Genomic DNA, 22,303 nt, shown 5'->3' with positions numbered 1-22,303 from the left:
GGTGAGCTAAAAAACGATATCTTTCGTAGTAGAATTAGAAAAGTGCAAGATTAAATCTAATTTTATCAATATACATGCATGCCATATAGGTATTATCCCAGCAAGCTATATGTCAAATATTACTGAGCGAGGCCTTTTGGAACTTTAGAAAACATACAATGCTCGTTGACCTAATAAGGTAATATAATTCAGGTACACTAAATAGCTTTTTAAACCAGCAAAGCAACACAAGTTTTTACCTAAAAAATTTAAGAATCTTTTTAATAAGTAGTATGGAGATTCTAACATATTTGACCCATGGACCTGGAAAGTCGGTCAAGGTCATTAATTTTAACACATTTGATAGCACTTAAACTCCGACTGATACAAGTCATTTATTAAACTAGGCATTTTGAATCTCTAGAAGTAACCTAAAGATGTGAACACATTTGACCTATGACCTAGAAAAGTGTTTTCTTGCCAACTGGTCTCAGTGGGAATGTTCCATTTCAAGTTTGAGAACTATAGACTACAAGAAAATTACCAATAATTTTGCATTTCTTCCACGAAAATTGGCACAGAATAATTTCACAGGGTTCATAAGATCTTTTCTACCTTCAATTTGTACTGCATTAGTCATACTTCAAAGAATATGGACTATTCTCCGGCCCTTCAGCCATCAGACTTGTATATATCAGATTGTGTTTGTCTCCCGAGCATTTCAGGTTTAGATCTTGTCCTGCATGTAAACTCTACCTCTAAGGAAACATATAAGTTTGGTCCTTGCCCTTTTCAGAAACCCTTTACCTATATATCTCTACTGAATTTCCCCGATTCCACACACACAGATATATGTTACATCCAGGTTGTTTTGGGTTGCCAGATACACGTAAGGTGGCAGCTAGGACTAATGGACAAAACTGGAATCTGTATGCATCTTCAAGAAGTTAAGATAATTCTATCCTCATCAAAATGGTCACAGTACATATTGCAGGTTGGGGAATCACAATGGTCACAGTACATATTGCAGGTTGGGGAATGAGAAAATAATACACCTACTGTTACCAACTGCATGATCGTAAGCGGAAACTAATGTGGGAAACCCTGAAGAATTGCGGATTTGGATTTGTGCCCCTTACTAGGGGTCACAAAAGCGACGAAAATAAATGTGCTGTACCCATTTCGTATACAATATTTGGGATATTTGTGTTTCTTTCTACTTCTTACGTTTCCTAGCACCTTGTTTGGCAACACCTCACTTTTGGCTTTAATGTTGGACGTTTGCCCAGGTGAGGAAGGCAATGGGTTCTGTCCTGGGACATACCAAAGGCCTTAAAATGGTAATTGATATTCCCTGCTTATCATTCAGCATTAAGGGCCATGACAACAACTGGTTCATCCTTTGTCGGTATAATGTGACCGGGGGGAATGCTGTGCTGGGTGCCTTCAGCATGGTATTTTCAGTGAGGTAGCAGAATACAGTAGAAATGGCCCGACTCTGATAAACAAGGCACATGTCGAGGAAATGTAAACACAGCGGATTTACCCTACACAACACATGTATACATGTATATATATTTGTAAACTGCATTACATTTACAATACATATAAAGTACTGAGAAGTGTATAAACCTCTTTTTTCTATGTATGTCACTTGTGTGAAAACCATGGTTACCACATCAAAAATTACCAAAAAATGCCAAAAATTGCTATTTTTAACCCAAAATTTGACCCCCGCAACTAGTAATTTTTTTCTTAAGCTCTGTCTGAAATTAAAGATTACCTACCTGGTTGCAGAATTATCTGGGTCCCAGTAAAGTTGTAAAACTTGATTTTTTGCAATTTTGCGTCGTGTGCTGTTGTCAAAATTTTACCTCCTGTAAAGCTAGCTTTTCATGTGTACGCACCCTTTCGTATTATGGCCAAAATTTTATTCTCGAACCAAAGAAATCTTCTTTCTTTTTTACAAATGTGAAGCTCACATAGCCCACTTCATCATGCTTATACCAATTTTAGTACAGTTTTATTTTTATATTTTTTTTACATATCATTATACAGGGGTTAGCCATTTAACAAAAATATCACCCATGGCCACAACCCTCTACTGTACACTGCTACCTGAGATAGCATTATAAAGTCGGCATTAAATCTGCACTATGACAGGGAGGCAAGTACCCCAACTCCTCCAGCACATTTACAAAACACATACATAGACAGTCCTTAAACGATATTGGCTGTTGATAACATTAAACAAAATAAAACCAAACCAAACCTAAAGGAAGGAATGTGCTCTACACAAGTTACTAGTAGCTAAATGTGTTTGAGTTATCCTAATATACACCAAATATTAAAGTCTCAAAACCCTTTTTTTTTTATATTACATGAAATACAGTATCTTCCAAATGTATTGTTCATCAATTATGTTCCAGAGGAATATTCCTGATTTAGCAGAATAAATCAGAACATTCAGCAATGAAAAATAGTTTATTCCCAATTTAAGACCTCTGTACTTCAAACGAGACAAAAATAACAAACCATTGGTTTTAAGAGCAACTTTAATGATGGAGGAACACTATTGTGTGATCATAAAAAAACCGGATTGTTCTCAATCATTTCTACCATCAAAGACTTTCAAATCTTAAAGTCACCATCTTTAATTCCTAAAAAAATATTGATGATGTATTGTATCCTGATATTTCTCTGTGAAATTTCTGAGTTATCCTGTTTTACTAACTTGGTTTTCAGAAACTGAAAAGTGTGAATTAGTGACATTATTGACAAAATGACTTATTTGAACACTAGGTGAGGGGTATGGTAAAGACGAAAATTGAATGCAATTACATGAAAATACCATACTACTGTTTTCCCACCCTTCTCTATGCTAAACAGGCACCAATAAATACATCTATGTACATGATGGAAGATCCGACTTCCAAAAGTCCAGTGTCATTAATGAAACATCCCAATTCACTGTTAAATTATATTACTGCTTTTTATAGGGACATAAATTCACAGAAAAGTCATCTCGAAGATTTAATTAATATGAATGTAAACATTCAAATCTTGAGTAACACGTCAAATGTTGAGAAAAACATAAACAGCCAGGCCCATGCATGTACATGTACTGAATTCTTAATCAGTAGATGTACTAACATTGATTGCTAGTGTATAACTGTGTGGCGTACCTTAAACTAAGTGTAGCAAACAGCATGGTACTGAAACAAATCATTTGAATAGAATAAATTGCATGTCACGGACTCGTATAAAAGGCTTCATCATTTCTATTAGACAAATGTTTATGCAGGCCTTGCAAAGCTTTGTCAAGGCTCGCCTGAAAGCAGCACCAGATTACTTGGTCCGACCTTATTTAATAAACGAACAACGGTGGTCCGACCGGTTTGACCGATTAAACGAAAACTGCCCTGGATTACCATGTGTCCATAAAGTCAATAACAATAAATTCCCCACAAAATAAATGCCTTCACAGTATGTCAAGTTGAAGCTGATATAATAACTGCAATTTAAACACAGGCTTGGAAAGTTTACTGACATTAGGATGAATATGAATATTCTGATGAGAAACATTAAATGAACGGAGTTCTGCTCCAGTCGCGATACAAATGATACTAGCACACCCTCTAACTCACACGGAAACACATTCACATATACTGTTAGCGATTCCAAAACTCAATCCGCGTTCTACCTGTTGTATTAGGAATAGCTTAAGTTCGTAATCTCTAACTATAGCCAATCTGCAGCACACACAACAAGCTATTAATTGTTGACAGTCCACACAACTATAGCCGAATCTGCAGCACACACAACAAGCTATTAATTGTTGACAGTCCACACAACTATAGCCGAATCTGCAGCAAACACATCTGTCATTTGTTGATCGTCCACACAAATAGTCGGGTCTATATCATCAGTCACTGTCAAGGACACCGAACACTGTTCTTTCTTGGTGGATCAAATGTTAACAGCAATGTCTGGCTGCTCCACTGTGTACACACGTCAGGTCACGGTTGGTCCATGGTCACGGTTGGTCAATGTTCCATCTTAGTCGCGCTTATTGTATCCTCCTTTGTCTCCGCTGGCTGTTCCGGTTTACTTGGGGGTGTCACAGATTCTACAAAATAACAATGTTTTTTTGTCAGTAACTGAAGTAGTTTTCATGTATAGGTAAGGCTATCGATAATATTTATATTCATCACATGAATACATGTTATACAGGTAACAAACACGACATCATGGCATTGTTACATCACAATGAAGACTTAAGGGCATGAAGTAAAAGATGGCGACAACAAAGACTGGACAATGGTCAGAGAAAACTTTTCTTCTTGGTAGTGTGGTAAAAGAAAATAGATCATAAAACTTGTTCTGCAGTTTCATTAAAGTTCAGTGAAGCCTCACTTACATAAAAAAAAAGAAAACACTTCTTTGACTCATTGAAGACCTGCAGGGAACTGTTCGTTTATGCGGAACAACGGGTTGGCCGTTTTTAAATATAACAATTTCAGGTATAAATCCTCGGGGCCAGCAAATGTTTATGCAGGCCTTGCAAAGTTTTGTCAAGGCTCGCCTGAAAGCAGCATCAGATTTCTAAATTATTTAAAAAACGAACAACTGTGGTCTGACCGGTTCAACCATTTAAATGAAAACGGCCCTGATGTCCTTTTCAGAATGTATCAGGAATGTTTCCAATGATATAAGATTTTACTGATACCATTATTTCTGCCTTTACTGCTCATCACTGATATCATGATATAATCATGTGTTCAGTGTTATATCTAAGTGAAGTGCTGACTTAACTTAAATCCATTCTTTACAAATACTAATAGGTTTCAAATGAAATAAGATTGTTCCGATGAAATTTCACTTCAATGATTTCCAACTACAGCGCATATGACTTTTTCTTACAACTCATGGGGAGCTTTAGAATTTCAATGTCACTTCCAGCTTCAGCATTCTAATAATACATACCTTTCTTCTCAGCTGTTTCGGTCTTCTCTTCGCTGGAAAGGATGAAAATTGCTTTCAGTTTTAAAGTAGTAAAATTTATAAAAAACATATAGCTCAACACATATTAAAGTCAAAGCCACTTAATTATGTAACTTCAATTGTATATATTTTTATTTTTTTTGACATATTTTCTCAATATCTTTTTGAACATTATCCCTCAGTTTGTTAATTAACTGATAAAATTACTCCTTAATTTGTATATTATTAGTCAAATTCAAAACAACAACTCACGTCTTTTCGGCCACTGCCTTTGCTGGTTCCTCTTTGTTCTCGGCAGGTGAATCCTTTTTAGGCTCTTTAGCATCTAAATAACAATATTCACAGAGATTTAGAATTGTATTTTGATAGAATATAGTGACTCCTCATTTAATACATACAGTGTTCAACTTTAATATAATACCCCTTGTTCATGATCAGTAAAACTCATAATAATTCCCAAATTTATATAAAGTAATCCCTAAATACAAGAATTCCATGGAAGAGGATGGGTCAACTGTCAAATGCATGCTGATTTCAGATTTGGTAAAAGATAAGTAATACATTAGATGTTTGCGTAGAAAGTTTCATGTACAAATCAAAGCTTTTCTTCAAGGGTAATTTTATGTAAACCAGCTAAATGGTGACTTTTGGCAAAACACAAGATGATCACTGCAACTACATTGATTTTCATTGATTTTAAGTGGTTGATTTATATAGGAGAACGAAGGTCATTGAGTTGGTCATTTGGCTATTTTCCTAAACTGTTGGTAGTTAGGAATCATGGACTGTTAGCCACTTTATTTGTTATTTTCAGATGCTACCAACACGATTTGATCGTAATCTGCTCTGACAGTGGGTTTGGAGGAGAAGTCATTTAAAGAAAATCAATAAATTTTACTCCTTTTGAACCTACCCCTCATCCCCAAGGTGGCAACAACCCTTTCATCATTATTTGATTTGGACTTTGGAAAGAAGCTGGATGAAATCTGCTCAGCAGTTGATGAGGTTTAATGGGAATTTATTAAATGCAAGGGTTGACATACCACAGACAATGGACAAAACACCAAAACTTAAGCTCACTCCTGTACTTTGTACTATCAGATCTCATAACCTGACTACTTCAGACATTTTGAAGGTTTTACACTAATTTTGTCGTCTTACCTTTCTCTCCTTCCTTCTTTTCGTCGTCGGTGCGAGGTCGCTTCATCTTGGGTTTATAGTTCTGTCGGTCACGTTTCCCTCCCTCTCCCTCATCTTCACTATCAGAAAACTCCTCATCACAAGCGATTCTCTTATCGTTTGCTCTAATGGAGACTCGAGTGTCTGGATTTTCTTTGTCTTCATCGTCACTTTCGTCGTTTAGAGCATCTTCAGGAATGGCTGTTTCGGAATTTAAATTCAGTTTTAAATTGATTCAAATAAGTGCAAGTGTGGATACAAGATTGCTTTAACATCACAATCAACTTTACACATGTTGATAGAATATTAAGCGAGAGTACAGTATATTTAATTGGGACAATATAAAACCATCATCATACAGGTATCTTTTTATACAGATTTTAATATGGACTACTTAAACCTTTGAAGAACATCATAGTATGAGAATGGTCATTGAAGACTTGAAAGTTGAAGTGGTTGATCAAACAAAAAAAGCTCATTGCTTACCTGACATTTGAACACCTGGAGCGTGAGGCAACATCCTCAAGTTTTCAAATAATCTTGTTCTGGAAAATAAAATATAGTGCACATTCAGTAATTTTCAGTACAAAACCAACCTCTCAAGTCTTAAGCCTTTTTTAGTCCCTATGTGTAGCTTATCTCCTCAAAATGTATAGTTTCTATGCCAGGCAGACATTCCATGTTCTAATTTCCAGTGACAAGTTGTCTAGTTTTCTGAGCCTGTTTGAAATTTAGGGACTACACATGTGTGTGTTTGATTAAGAAAAACTGAATTTTTGAAAAAGTTGAATGCAATTTTCCCCCCCAATATATGCAAAGGGAAGTAGTATGGGTATCAAAAGTGGTAATATGCGACATGCAAGGGGGTAAATAGGTCTGCCAAACTGACAATCACAAAAAAAAGGAATTAATTTACTGATTTAAAATTCAAAGTGAAAGTCACTGTAAATTTTCATCAACTCATTTTAACATGCAGTTGATTTTTTTTATAAAGTTTTGTAAAACATTATGAATTTCTCAAATAACTTAATAATAATATATTCTGTGGTTCAATTCAGATTTGCATACTTGATTTTGTCCATGTATTCCCCGGTATTTTGATTGGCCATATTTGATGGACTGATGTGTAGTTTGAAGTCAGGTCCGTAGTACTCAAAGTAGTCATTGTACGGTAATTCTGAAAAAGAAAATCAACAAGATAATTTCAAACCTAGGGTAAATAACTTAATACTCATGACAAATGACTGCAGATCTTAAGAAAGTAACAAGCCTTGAATGACTTATTGTTGCTTTTAATATATTTTCATTAAATGAAACTATATTATGGATCTACCTGTTACTGAAATATTTAATATTAGATCACACAACTTTTTCCAAATCCTCATTAGCTTGTTCATTATCACGTGGAGGTCAGTGTTTTGTGATTATGACTTGGTGTTACTATTTTTAAAAGCAGCTTTTTAATATTGTCTTTATTGGCTTTACTGCAATTGTTAAGTCACAAAGGCTCTCTGTGAAATGCAATACATTTCTATTTACAATTTTCATACGTTCTATTGATTTAAATGATAAAAATTCCAATATACATATGGGTATATGGACCTGAAAAAGTTATATTGACCTCAAATTCCTTTTGGTCAATGTCACTTTCTCAGATCCATATAACCACACATTCACCTCAACAATACATAATTGATAATAAGTCGGCCTAATGAAAATAATTCCATTACGTTATGGGTGAGTAGGCCACAGTGCTTACTTCCCCTTACCTTATTTCTGGAGTAACTCTTAGAACAATGTGTAACTTGTCTCACAGAATCCTACCATTGGCTATTTTTACTCCGAGAGCATAAGTCCAACAACGGACCACTTGTCTATGACAGAATCTTACCATTGGCTATTTCTACTAACAACGGGCCACTTGTCTATGACAGAATCTTATCATTGGCTATTTCTACTAACAACGGGCCACTTGTTTATGACAGAATCTTACCATTGACCATTTCTACTAACAACGGGCCACTTGTTTATGACAGAATCTTACCATTGGCCATTTCTACTAACAACGGGCCACTTGTCTATGACAGAATCTTACCATTGGCTATTTCTACTCCGAGAGCTATAGACGTTTCGTAAGTCCAACACCGGGCCACATTCCTTATGGTGTAACCACCTCCTCCCAACAATAACAGAGGCAGGTTCCACTTCTTCATAAACTCGGCACACTTTCCATGACCTGTAATACAAGGGAGATAACTGTGAATATAACATTTTATATTTATGAGCTTTGGTCTTTTATAGAGTAACTTTGTGGATAATTACTTTATAGGAGAAAAACTTAAAACAAATGTCATATTCAATGGTCTGCATCCATTTACAAATTCAACTTCAATATACAATTTATCATCATACAGTACATCTCTGTTAATAAATCACCAGCTATATAAGCCAACATTTGAACAAATGAAACTAGTCCTACCTTTTAGTGTGAGGTTGAAGCAGCCGAGTCTGTCACCAGACAGGGAGTCTGCTCCACATTGTAACACCACAGCACTCGGCTGATACATCTCCATGACTTTGGTCATCACCTGTTTGTACAATAGACAACATATATGTCAATGTCATTAAGGTTTGTGTGAAGTTGGTCTTTGAAATTCTTCAAAGTAATTGTTTTTTTTAGTTTCTTCAATATTTGTTCATTATTTCCAAATGCAGAAAACAGAAAAACACGTTATGATATGAATAACAAGAATTAGATCAGTTAAACATATTTGACCACTGACCATATTCGTATAAATAAATGCAAAATTTATATATTAAATAAATTACCACATAATTTCACCATCCAATTACTGTATAGACATATATTGCGTAAGTAAATGTTGCTACAATGCTTCATTTGCTCAACGAAAATAGTGCCTTTAGCAACTTTTGGTTCAATGAGTTTTTGCCTAGAGTGAGCACAGATTGTGATAACTTGATAGTACCATATATCACTTTCCTTTATACAAGTCCTAGCGCTATTCAGGATTCAGCAATAGACAAGTTTATTTTTTTATAATATATGCTACATATGTATCTTAAACATACCGGTTTGAATATAGATTCATATGATTCATCATCAATGCCATCCCGAAGAGGAAAGTTCACTGCATAGTACTTTCCCTTGCCTGCACCAATATCCTACAATAGAAAACAAACATAAACATACGTTTTGTAAAGGTATCGGAATTCTGTTTGCTGATTGGATAAATATTATAGTCACAAGTATGTACCCCAAAAAATGTATCCTTTACAATATTTTATACTGGAAACATTGTTACCCTCAAGCGCTGTCAAAAGCAATGTATAATTGTTTCACAATATTATCGAGGTATGAAATAGTGTTGTTAAAAATTACACAAAATCACCAGTGCTTGGGAAGTACTCCCTATGTTTGTGACCTACCCTGTTATCATAAACACTTAAAAATTAATCTCTTGATATTTGTAAAATATGACCTATATTGAGGTCACAAGTACAGATCTGGAAAATATTTACATTTGGGCTGCAATTTCACTAAATGTAAACCCAATACTAGAAACCCAACGAGGTAGTAATATAAACCTAACCTAAAAGTTAGCTAACAATACGGGTGTAATGATTGACTCTCGTTTTGAATTTTTGAGTGAGAAGCTGACTTGGTTGGATTTTTCTAAAGCAGAAGTTTGTGAAAATGTTAAATTTTAAACTGCTTTCAGATGCCACTCATAGGCACTATGAATGCCTACAGCATTACCGGAAAATGACAAGAACCGAACCGATGCAGTGCATGTCATTTTCCAGTAATGCTGTGGGCATTCATAGTGCCTATGAACCGCATCTGTAAGCAGTTTAATGCTGAAGTAATTATCTCCGTATTGATGATAGATGACCTACCCTGAGATCACCTGTGCCCGGGAAGTACTCCCCGTACTTATGAAATGAGACAGTCATGACACGGTCGGTGGTGTAGAAAGCTTCCTCAACTCCGTCTCCATGATGGATGTCAATGTCCACATATAACACTCTCTGATGATATCTACACAGACAAAAGAAGTGTAACATGTGTAATGCCCACACCGTCTGTTCCACCAGATTTCTCCGGCTATTAGTATTCACCCCTAATGTGCATCTGGGTTACCAAAATATTTTGTTTTTAGTTGCTCTCTGAATGTATCTTCAAAGCAAGCCGAGCACTTGTGTGCATCATTCTGTTGTTTCTATGAAGAACGTTACAACATGGAGAAGAAACCAATACATTATAACACAAACTTGTAATACTGTATTGTAACATGGGTTAATTTGTGGTCTGTATTACTCATTACAATTTCGATTTTATACAGGAATATTGGTTCCACCATGGACTTGGTCATTTGCATTTATATTGTAATACATAGTACAGTTAAACATACTAGTAGTTATGACGTCTCTCTGGTCTGGGACGTCATAACTATTTATAGTAACTCACTTGAGAAGTTCTAGAATGGCAAGGACAATGTCATTGACATAACAGAATCCTGAAGCTTCCGACTTCTTAGCGTGATGAAGACCTCCGGCCCAGTTAATGGCAATGTCTGATGCCTGTTTGTTCAGCTTAACTGCCCCAGCTGTGACAATAAAAGAAGCAAAAAAGATAAATTGACATTAAGAGTCAGCTTGAAAACTAGGACAAGACTACCAATATATCTGTTTCGCCTCTCTAACCGTACATTGATATAGGGAGGATTTTCTTTTTTGGATAGCTACCTAAAATTGATTGATCCATATGGTAATCAATGACAGATTATGATAGGGAAACTAACATTTACACACATTATCGTCATGTTAAAATTTAAACAACTGTTCAATGTCTGAGTAATCAAACTTCTCGAAAAAATGATGATAAATGATTCTTCAATTTAATTTATAGACATTGTATATATATATCAATAAAATTAAATATTTGAGTACGCTCATTTTTGTGTGCCTGTGTACACCGGTATAGATTACTAAAAAGGACCACTGAAATGTCAAATTAAGAGCAGGAGCTAAATGGAATTATAACTTACCAACAGATCCCCCTGTAGACAGCTGACAGAATTCATACATGCCGTCAAACACCGGACAATCCTCTCCAACATTGACTAAGGAAAACAAACCAAACATAGTGTAAAAACAATGAACTGAATAAGGAAATACAAGTAATCAATTTCATTATTTAACTTTATTTATTTTACAACCATTATGAAACAAACTATACAACTGATATCAATCACTCTTGTTGGCCAGGTTGTAAGCGCAGGGTCTTAATGTGGGAGGAAACCAGAGTACCAAGAGAAAACCTACGTGGTCAGGCAGCTTGTGACCACATACCTTTTCATTTCTATCAGGGAATCGAACCTGGTCGCCTTGGTGAAAGGCAAGTACGCTATCCACTGCGCCACCCGACCACCCTAACTTATTTGTGAAATTTCTTCATGTCTGACAACTTCCAAGTAAAACAGAACAAATCTTGTATTACAAGTAAGAAATCAAAATTGGACAAATTTATACAAAACACAAATTTATGCAAACCTTGAGAGTAAAACTGATAAACATCCTATTTCATAAGTAACACACAAACATAAGGCTGTGATCAAGGATTTGTATTTGTACCGTGGTAATTACTATAGGTTTTAAAACAAAATCAGCAATAATGGAAAAATATTCTCTTTGATCCATATATTCCGTCTTTTCGTATTAAAGAGTTATCTGCTCTTGAGAGCAGGTATTGATTGTTGTAAACATCATTTGTTTGTGAGAGTAATGTCATCAATTTTTGAGAAAACAACATAATTTTCTCACACTAACCAATGACATATCAATCAATACCTGTTCACAAGAGAAGATAACTCTGCAATACACAATGACAGAATACATGTATGTGGCAGTATTTTCATGTTTATATGGTTATCAAAGTCTGGCTCATTATCCTGGAATTTCCAGTCGGATCAATATTTTCAAAAAAAATAATGAACGTTTTCACTAGCCTCTGACAACATAAATTCTACAAGCTCCACATGCTGGGCTTGTAAAATTGTACATTCCTGGTTCGTATGAACCCGCGCAGCATTTATATTTATTAAGTGGGGATTGGACTAAAGAGAGACACTAAGACCAGAAAATTTAAATAGTTCTGTGGACTAGAAAAAAAAAGTGTATATCCCTGCTGAAATGCCATATTTGCATGAAACATCTTAACGCTCAGAATTCATCAGTTTTTACAATGTTTCTTATTTCTTTGAATTTATAATAATTTTAGATTTTTCAAAGGAACATAAGTGAAGGCAGCAGATACTTGAAGAAAGGAACTTACAGCGCTGCATCTGTTTGTTGTATTCAGACATATTATCTGGTCGGATGCTCCTCAGGAACTTGATGTAATCGTCACTATGGAACTTAGTCATCTCTTCCTGTGTGGCTTTGTGGGGTCTCTGTTGGTCAAACATATTCATTAGCAATCCAGTCAAACGTTCCGTATAATTTACACAAGAACAGCTGTAAGCCAGACTTACGAACAGTTTCTGCACCTCTGGCTACAGGCAGCTGATCATGAAAACTCATAAACAATAGTGCAAAATTTCTGTAAAGACAAAATGCAACATCACAAGGAGAAGGGGTAATTCTAATAATGTATGTGTCACAGGTGAAATATAGGCCGAAGTTCTGAAAGAAAAGTTTGAAATGAACTGAACTCACTCTTGCATTGTGACAATGTTAAATATGCTCACTTATGTTAAAAACTGAAAATGGTTGAAAACCATAACTAGTCCATTAAAAATATTAAATCGATATCAAACAGCTGATAATTGTCAAACAATGGCATCAGTTTTCATAACCGTCTATTTCATATATATATATATATGCAGACAGAATGGAATTCGAACTAAATGGATGGTTTTGGACAAATGAATTACTCATTATTCATAAAAGGTGCTGCAAGTGTTTGGCATAGCAGATTTTTTTGACAGCATCCAAAAGACTTTACAACTGAACAACAAATGGTGTCTGAGAGTTCCAGCTGCAAACATTCATCTGTCAATCTTTGACAGATGAATGTTTGCAGCGGGAATTCTCTGACACTCAAAGTGTTAAAATTTGGTGTTTGGGCCAGAGGAAACCCTTCCTTTTAAGCCTTAGTAAAAGCAGATTGGTTCTTATAGACAGCATTTGAATAAGTCGCTTACATAGATTTCCATCTTCCTGTAGAGTCCATAATTGAGGATGAGATTGTGGGTCATGCGTATCCTGTGAGGCTTCATGGGATGTCCCTGGCCATAGTAGTAATTCCCAATGTCACCTGATGAAAAGAAACCAAGCTTACTATTGTTAGTACATAGTAGTTTTTTCAGAAATGTTATATTCAGACCATTTCTATCCTAGGTTTGATCAGCCTGGTACCTCAGTATAAGCCCCAACTTGCCATGGCCAGTTGCATTGTCATAAACAAATGATAGGATTAATGTCACAGCACCAGAATGTCAGTGATTTTCCTGGTTATAATACTACAGTTCACCAGTAATTCTCCCTTAGAAAAAACAGTAGTGTTCCCAATCCCATTGACAACATGATGAGTATATTTCAACAGAAATTGAAAAAATGGTTATAATATTCCTGGGGCCCCTTGATCACATAAAAAAGTTCCCTGTTTTAATATTATTTATCTTTTGTTTTGTGTGGAAATATTTTTTAATAACCACAAACAAATAGCGCCTGTTAGATTGTGATTTAAAATCTGTGATGTAATTGTGAATAGCCAAGCATCAATGTGACTTTATCTATCACGGGGAAGTAATCCTTATTATGTAACTTTTATTTGAAACAAACACTTTAATGACTTGGACAATGAAAAGCACATGTATGGCATTTCCTGAAACAAGATGTCCCATAACGCAGCATCATATAGACAAATGACATGAAACAAGATTCAGAGGGGCCTGCAAAAGATATCAGCTATATCTTATTTAAGTAAAACTGGAGCCAAATCTGTGACGTCCGACACATCCTCTTTCACCAATCTGGCCATGAGCATTTCATTCCGAACAATTGTACTGGGTATTTATAAACGTACTTATACTTGGTTGTATTATTGTACTAGCAACCAGAATGGGCTATATAAATTGTGAGAACATTTCATTCCGAACAATTGTACTGAGTATTTATAAACGTACTTATACTTGGTTGTATTATTGTACTAGCAACCAGAATGGGCTATATAAATTGTGAGAACATTTCATCACTCAGGGAATACATTGATTTTCACAAAGGAAGCAGTACTTGTTCGAAAAGGATTATATGGTCTTGGATGCTGAGGAGCCAGAGGAGTTGATAAATATGTTTAGGGACAGGGGGACATGTGCTGAATTGTCACAGACATCACACATGAATTGAGATTTTGATATTTAATATTATATATACATATATATATATGTATTTATAATATTAAATTCCCAATTCATGTGTGATGTCTGTAGACAAAATAAAATAATGCAGAAATTTTCAATGGAAATATAACATATATGTTATATTTCCATTGAAAATTTCTGCATTATTTTATTTTGTCTACAAGTAGTTATGTACAATAAAAGTATACAAAAGATGACCTAAATAGCAGCTGAAATAATAAAAGCTTGCACCACAGAGCTTCTAGGCTCAAATATTTTTCAGAGTGTGGAGGAATACACATGGACTTCCTATTTAGCTAGCTAGCATTGCTTGTGTCTGAGGTGCATGCTTTTCCCCTCAACAACTAAGAAAAGTGTGATACAATTTTTTAACCAAGAATTTCTTGTAATCTATGCGGCAGAAAATTTCAAAATCATGTTCATTCTTCATACTCCTATAAATGCCATTCCTGGGTGGGCAACAGAACTCTTAATATTAAATATTCACTTGTATCACATTTTTTCGAATCATAACATAATTGTTGTTTTATGCGTCATATGTATTATAAATTAACACAAAATTTAATTTAACTTAGTTTATTCTGAACGCAGACATTATCTGCCTTTATATTCAGATCATAGTCCATATATTTAATTTGATGTAACAAGAAATAAAATTGAACTTATCAATACAATAAAAAGACAAAAATAGTATTTTTGGCTAGCATTCTAAAGCATATTAAATGTTTATCAGTACTTTTAGGAAAGCTCTTGTCACTTCACAATATTGAAGAGAAAATATGAAAATATTTCCCTACAAGGTTTCATAAGAAATTTTATATAGATCTAGACATGACAATGTCAGTGATATTTTTTTAAACTGCATTTAGATAGACCCAGTCATAGATTTATTTTTATTTCTGCTAGACCCTAGTAAAATGAGGACTAAATGAAAAAAGTTATTTAGTAAAAACACGGAATTAGATTTGTCTGTGGTAAAAACTACCAAAAAACATTAATCTTAGATAGATTTTAATTTATTTTGTTAATTTAGTTATCAATGCTAGCATTTTTATTTCAATGCACAAAGAAAAATGAGCAAAGTCTTGTTCTAAATATTAATAACACTTCGTTTTCCCGTAGAACTATGATGTTTTATTAACATCAATCTGCAATGGTTCAAACGGACAGCCATTGTCACCCCCATTTTTTCAGGGCTTCCATACAAATATATTGAGTGTAACAAGGCAAATACCTAATTTACGGAGATTAACACGAAAAATAACTGATCCAATACATTTAAAACCATAAAAAGCTATTTATATCTCGGTCAGAAAATTCAACACGCCAAAACAGATTAAGAAATCACTATTTACGAAGTTGCAAAATTGTACGCAAACAACGACCAAAGTTGGGCTGCCATACTTTTTCTTTCACTCGCGCTTAGCTTCAGAGGTTTGAAACGCGATTTTTATTGTTATCTAGCAGCATTTATGCGTGCGATTGTATAAATTATAGTAAAAAGCTTATTTAGATTAATTCGAGTGATAAAATGTACAAAATGACGTTTTTTAAAAATAAATTAGACGTTTTACGACTTCAGCTCTAACACGATGTTACGGGCACACAAAGGGGCACCGGTATGATCAAGTTCCGTTAGAAGTAAACAAACGCGAAAAATAAGTATTTCTCTTGTAAATCAGGACTGAAACCTTAAACAAGAATGCAAAAAATATAAATGTAAGTGGTACTTACCATCATAGTAATAACACACTCTTTTCTTACTGTGGGGTTGTGTAGCCATCTTTCCTTTTTCAAACGCTTCCGTGACCTGTGCCTATATGATATGCAAATCGACCTTAAGGATATGCTTTAGCGCCACCTGGCGGTGGATCCAATTATTAATTAAAGCGTGCAGCTTTCCTTGTCGTCTGTTGGAGAATCGAACTACTCGGTTGTGCAGCGGACGTAAAAACACTCTAACAAACAAACAAAACAGTTTCCTTTCGAAAGCACGTCACAGGTCCTCTTCTTCTTCCGTAAATGGGCGTCAGAGTACACTGTATATAAGTATAGTCAACTTTATACTGTGACGCCCATTTATATAATTATCTTCATTATAATAGTATGTCGCATACATGTACTTGTGTTTGAAGGTAGCCTTATATATATATAACATGTCTCTGATAGTACAATTAAAATGGACTGAGAATATTAATCAGTACTGCAGGGGGATACAGGAATAAATTTTTTTTATTTTCCTCTTGTTGCCCAAACAAAAGAAAAAATAATAATCTTAAATACGTACTTATAGCACGGAATTAGATTAGATGTTATCTAAGTCCGTGATTATAGCCACAATTTTTTGCACTTGGGATTGAATTGACTTATGAAGGTTTTGTCCTATTTTCTGTCATATCATAATATGAAATACCTGACTATCTCCTTTTTAAAAACTCTGTCCGATCAAAAATTTGTGAAAAGAGATAGTTATTTTGGACTGACTATATCACTACATGATTGTAACTAGATCCAACTCAACATAGAAATCGTACCCGGGCATCCGTAGAAAGCTGACCCGTAGCCTTTGAAAAATGACCCATATTCCGGGTCAAGTTTCCAGTTGATTTTTGTGATTTTTGTTGTTTTTTACATGAATATATTAAATAGGCAAAAGTCTATATATTGACCTTATCTCTGTAGAAAATAACGCGAAACGTTCAACGTATACGTAACCGGCAACAAAGATGATAGTTGATACTAACACGAAACTCTTTGGAATTAAACTCACCGTGTGTTCAAAAATCCCTCTATCAGGTTTACTTTAAACGTATTTATTGCCAAAAGTAGACAAGGAATTAGGCAAAAGCTATAACAACTTATCAACGCCTTCTCCCAATATACACTTTAAATGTCCACGGAAAATTGTGAATTGCCAAACAAAATTATTTTTTAACTTTAACGCAACATTCAAAATATTTATATTTTGAACCAGAAAACGTCTTTCGTTTGTAAAAAAAGGTGATAAACAAAATACAAGATATACATGAAACTTTATTTAACGTCGCATACAGGTAGACAATGAACATTAGCTATTGAGAGCTATTATTGCGACAAACATATGTAAAATAACAATATCACATTATATTACAAGAAAAGGGAGATAATCATATCTTTTTTTTTTTAAAAGCAGTAATAATTATCAGAGACAAAGAAAGTATCATATCCCAGGTTACTAAGTGATTTGGAATTCCCCTACCTACAAAGGCCCATGGGATATGACCCTTTTGAAACAATAAATATATAACAATAGCGTTAATGTATGAAAAGCATTAAAAGTGATCACAGGTAAGTAGTTTTCAGAATAAGTAAATAAAAGACATAGTGAATGAATACTTGTATATCACACAAGAATTACTTAGGATTAAAACACTATGAAGTGGAATATACGTACAATGTTAATATAGCAAATAATAAAAATTGACAGAATATACACTATTATAGTGTGAATTAAATAATGATACCGAAATCAATTAACAAAATTTATTAAATTTTGTAAAAAAATGTATTTTAGAATGTTTGGAATTAAAATACAAATAAAATGCTGCAAACATGTAAAAAATAAATAAAACATAAACTAAATGAAATAAGACAATAATAGTATCACACACTCCAAAATGTCTGGTGGCAGAGGTAACCAGGGCGCAGTATGAAGTATCACTCTTTGCAGATATTTCAAAGGCAGATGGGGCCATCCCAGGAATGGACCAGCCTCCTGAATTCTTTGAAGTTTTTAAATTTTCGGAAGTCATTTAGGAGACTGTTCCACACCGGGCGGCCTCAAAAGCAAACGAGTTATGTCCATACTTCATAGTGTTGACCCTGGGCACCTCTGCAGTATTCCTTTTCTGAAGTCATAATAAGACATCTTAATATTTACAAGGTTATGAATATATTCAGGAGACATTTTGTTTATAATTTTAAAAACCCCACAACCCAAATCCTCGTATTCTAGCTTTCTGACACTCTTCATGGAACAAGCGTGCCAGACTAAAGGTTAGTAGTTAACATTTGAAACAATAAAAGAATTATAAATTACAAGTCTACATTGTTTGGTTAAAAAAACCTCTCAATTCGCTTTAAAATGGACAATTGCCTTGAGGCTTTCCTACAAATTTCAGAGATATGAGCTTCAAAGTTTAAAAATGAATCAAAGTTCACCCCTAAAATGTTTGACAACACTGCCAGGAACAATATCTATTTCTACAATATTAAAAGACTGTATAGCATCTACCGAACGTTTTCCTATACAAATGGCCTGAAAGGTATCAGGGTTAGCTTTCATCTGGTTTAATTTAAACCAGTCTATTAAATTTTGACAGTCAATTTCAATGTTTATGTTTTAAAACATCTGGGTCTTTATATGATTCACTGACAGTGTTGTCGTCTGCATACTTATATACTTTACAGGATGTCACATATAAAACATGTCATTTACAAATACATTAAAAAGCAAGGGTCCTCAATGGAACCCTGGGGCACCCCTTCAGCACTTTCAGCTAATCACCGCATTTGGAGCCAAATTTTACCTGCTACTTCCTGCTGCTCAGGTAGCTGGACACCAGGTTAACTGAGGCTTTGCTTAGGCCATAGGCCTCAAGCTTCCCGACCAACAAGTTATGAGGAAGACAGTCAAAAGCCTTGGAGAGGTCCATTAGTATATATATATATGGCGGCAACATACTCATGGTTGTCCAGGGCTCTACGCCAATCCTCAACACATCGCAATAGGGTGGATTGACACCAAAATCCTGGTCGGAAGGCTGCAAGGAAAGGATGAAAAACATTAGTAAAAAAGGAAGTCAGTTGATCACACATGGTTCTTTCAAATATTTTCTATATACAAGATAAAATGCTGACTGGTCGGTAGTTTTGTTTATCTAAAATATCTTTTTTCCTAAAAACAGAAACTACCTGTGCCTCCTTTAGTCTAAAAGGGAACTCTGTTTTATCAAAACAGTGTTAAATCATGTCGCTCATAGCTATATATAGGCACACTGATGTCAGTACAACAGGCTCTTAGTTTTGAAAATATGCCATCGATACCGGTGGCCTTCTTCGCCTTCACCTTAGAGATAGCCTTTTCAACCACGAAAGGAGAGACATGATTAAAACAAAATTTTGACTCATCATTATTGTGTGCCGTAATCTCTTTTAAAATAGTTTCATCAGAAGAATCTTCTGTACCAATATCAGAAGCAACATTTACATAAAAGTTATTGAAAACATTGCTGACCTCTGTTTGATCACTGATAATGGCCTCATTTTCCTTTAAAATTACATTATTGCATGTGACATTCCAAAAAATAGTGAAAGACATTCTCACAAGGATGACCACAATTATAAGATGCACTCTCAACAAGGTTAGCTCTAAAGAGGTCATAATAAAGGGAACTGCACTGGTGTCGGAGCTTAGTATGCATAATATTAAGTTTACGATTTCCGATTTTAAAGTACACATGTGTAAATAGGTAGACTTGAATGAATATTTGATGTTACACAGGATTTGAATAAATTTATAGAGGACAGGGAACGAACCGAATTTTCTAAGTTGTTCCAACAATGAAGAGTAGAAGGTATAAAAGAAGAGTTAGTAAGAGACAGTCTGAAAGAAGGAATCCTATATTTATATTTGTTACGTAAAGCGTAACGGTTATTTTCTACGGATAAAGGTGGCAAAAGATGATTAAAGTCATCAAGAGTTAATTTATTATGCATCTTATACAATAGTTGAAGTTTCCTTCGTTTTCTGCGATAAGATAAGGTTTGAAGACCAGTTTCGTAATATAAAGTATTATTAGGGGCATATGAAGGAAACCTAATATAATGCGAGCAGCTTCACGTTGGGCTTTTTCTAACTTTTCCAATTCAAAAATAGCGCAACCGTCCCACAACTTACAAGCATATTCTAAAACAGGTAAAATAAAAGTCTTGTAAATTATTAAAAGAGCATCTCAACTAAATAAGTGTTTCAGTATCCGTAAGACATAATATTTTTTTTATAACAGAAGTGTAAATCCCATTGACACGATCCCCCTACTTTGCATCCGAATTAAAATTTACCCCTAAATTGTTATGATAATCTGTAAAGTTTAAGCCTCTCCCATCAAGTTCTAAATCTAGGTCTTCCTCGATATTAATTGGATTAGAAATAAGCAATACGTTGGGTTTTGTTTGCGGGATTAAAATTAACCAACCATGTTTTTGACCAAGTATTTTAGATCTCTAGGTCTCTATTCAAAGATCTTGAACTTCTAGACAATATGAAGATGACTTTAATAATGATGTATCGTCTGCAAAAAGACGAGACGTTGATTCAAAAATATCTGCTATGGCATTAATAAATATAAGAAATAAAAGTGGCCCAAAAATACAGCCTTGTGGAAATCCTGCCTCAATTAGAACATCACGTATTTCAGTTGAAAAGGTCTAAAGAAGACCTAGAGAGGAGATCGTCCTATACATTTATGGCGGGTTTAATTATACATAGGATTAAGGTCACCTTTTAGCTTCGAGCTAGATGGAATTTCCCTTTGGCTCAGTTGTAGAGCGTCCGACTAGGAACCTGGAGATTGAGGGTTCGGTTCCCGATGGAAGCACACTATTCTCTTTCCTTTTACAAATGATGTCCGTGGTCTTCCATGTGGTGACAGGAAGTGATAACCTGGGTTGTGGTGTTCGAGGGCGAACACATTTAAAAGGGGGGGAGTAGTGTGGCAGGTTTTAATTGTACATAGTATTAAGGCCACCTTCTACCTTCGAGCCAGAGGGAATTTCCTTTTGGCTCAGTTGTAGAGCGTCCGACTAGGAACCTGGAGACCGAGGGTTCGATCCCCGGTGGAAGCACACTATTCTCTTTCCTGTTTCACATATTTCACTTTAAATGTGTACTTGCTTCGGGGAGAAGATCAGCCATTTTTTGTCATTCATGCGACGAACATATATGAGTAGTATAGAGCGATTGTTTATACGGCGCCAAAAGAACGTGGATCGTAGGATCGTGACGTCACAGAAGGTGAATTGGACCCGCCTACTTCCGGAGACGTGAGTCATGGGAGAGCCACGTAGTCCTATGAGTCATAGACTGTCACACAGTTAATACGTTGACGTTTGATAAACCTGACGAAATTACAAACGGAATGATGACGTCAGAGAAAGGCCGTGTCATTGCGTGGGTGTGGAATCATCGTGAACAATCATTGGTCCGTGAAATAACAAACGGAATGATGACGTCACAGAAGGTGAATTGGACCCACCTACTTATACGGCGCCAAAATTAAGACCAAGGATCGGGGATCGTGACGTAATTCGATGGACAAAGACAGGATGGTATGTCAATTTGGTCTTCGAAAACCATCCTATACGGCGTTCTTCTATGACAAAATATAATCTCGAAGCCAATACTAAGAGACTTCAACAGGAACTTTAGTGACATCCAGAAAAATGATATTTATTGTGAACCTAAACAAAACCAGTGTACCTTGGTTAATCCTGTCATTTGCGTAGGGAAGTAACGATGTCAAGCAAAGTAAAAATGTTTCAATCAGAATAGATAGTTAAAATATCAAACAAGGAAGTCATCAGGACATCCGTTACATTGTTTTAGCTGAAACCTCTCAGATAGAAAGCTTTGCAGTTTGTTCGTCAAAAGAAAACAT

General features: G+C 35.1%; 1 protein-coding gene across 1 annotated transcript; it reads right to left on the bottom strand.

The window, feature by feature from the left end:
• Positions 1-2,516: 2,516 nt before the first annotated feature.
• On the bottom strand, positions 2,517-16,447 carry LOC110457536 (probable histone deacetylase 1-B). The gene is made up of 15 exons (XM_021508861.1): positions 16,341-16,447; positions 13,389-13,501; positions 12,518-12,635; positions 11,232-11,306; positions 10,652-10,790; positions 10,081-10,222; positions 9,253-9,345; positions 8,642-8,750; positions 8,258-8,398; positions 7,231-7,339; positions 6,649-6,707; positions 6,145-6,363; positions 5,236-5,308; positions 4,966-4,997; positions 2,517-4,108 (listed from the first exon to the last, which is right to left on the bottom strand). Exons 1-15 carry the CDS (start codon positions 16,387-16,389, stop codon positions 4,026-4,028), a joined length of 1,554 nt encoding a protein of 517 aa, XP_021364536.1. The 5' UTR covers positions 16,390-16,447; the 3' UTR covers positions 2,517-4,025.
• Between the last annotated feature and the right edge of the window lie 5,856 nt (positions 16,448-22,303).

The sequence above is a fragment of the Mizuhopecten yessoensis genome, unplaced genomic scaffold, assembly GCF_002113885.1.
Source record: "Mizuhopecten yessoensis strain PY_sf001 unplaced genomic scaffold, ASM211388v2 scaffold9207, whole genome shotgun sequence".
NCBI lineage: Eukaryota > Metazoa > Mollusca > Bivalvia > Pectinida > Pectinidae > Mizuhopecten > Mizuhopecten yessoensis.
Note: the sequence above shows the minus strand (reverse complement) of the source record. Positions and strands in the feature narration are given on the sequence as shown.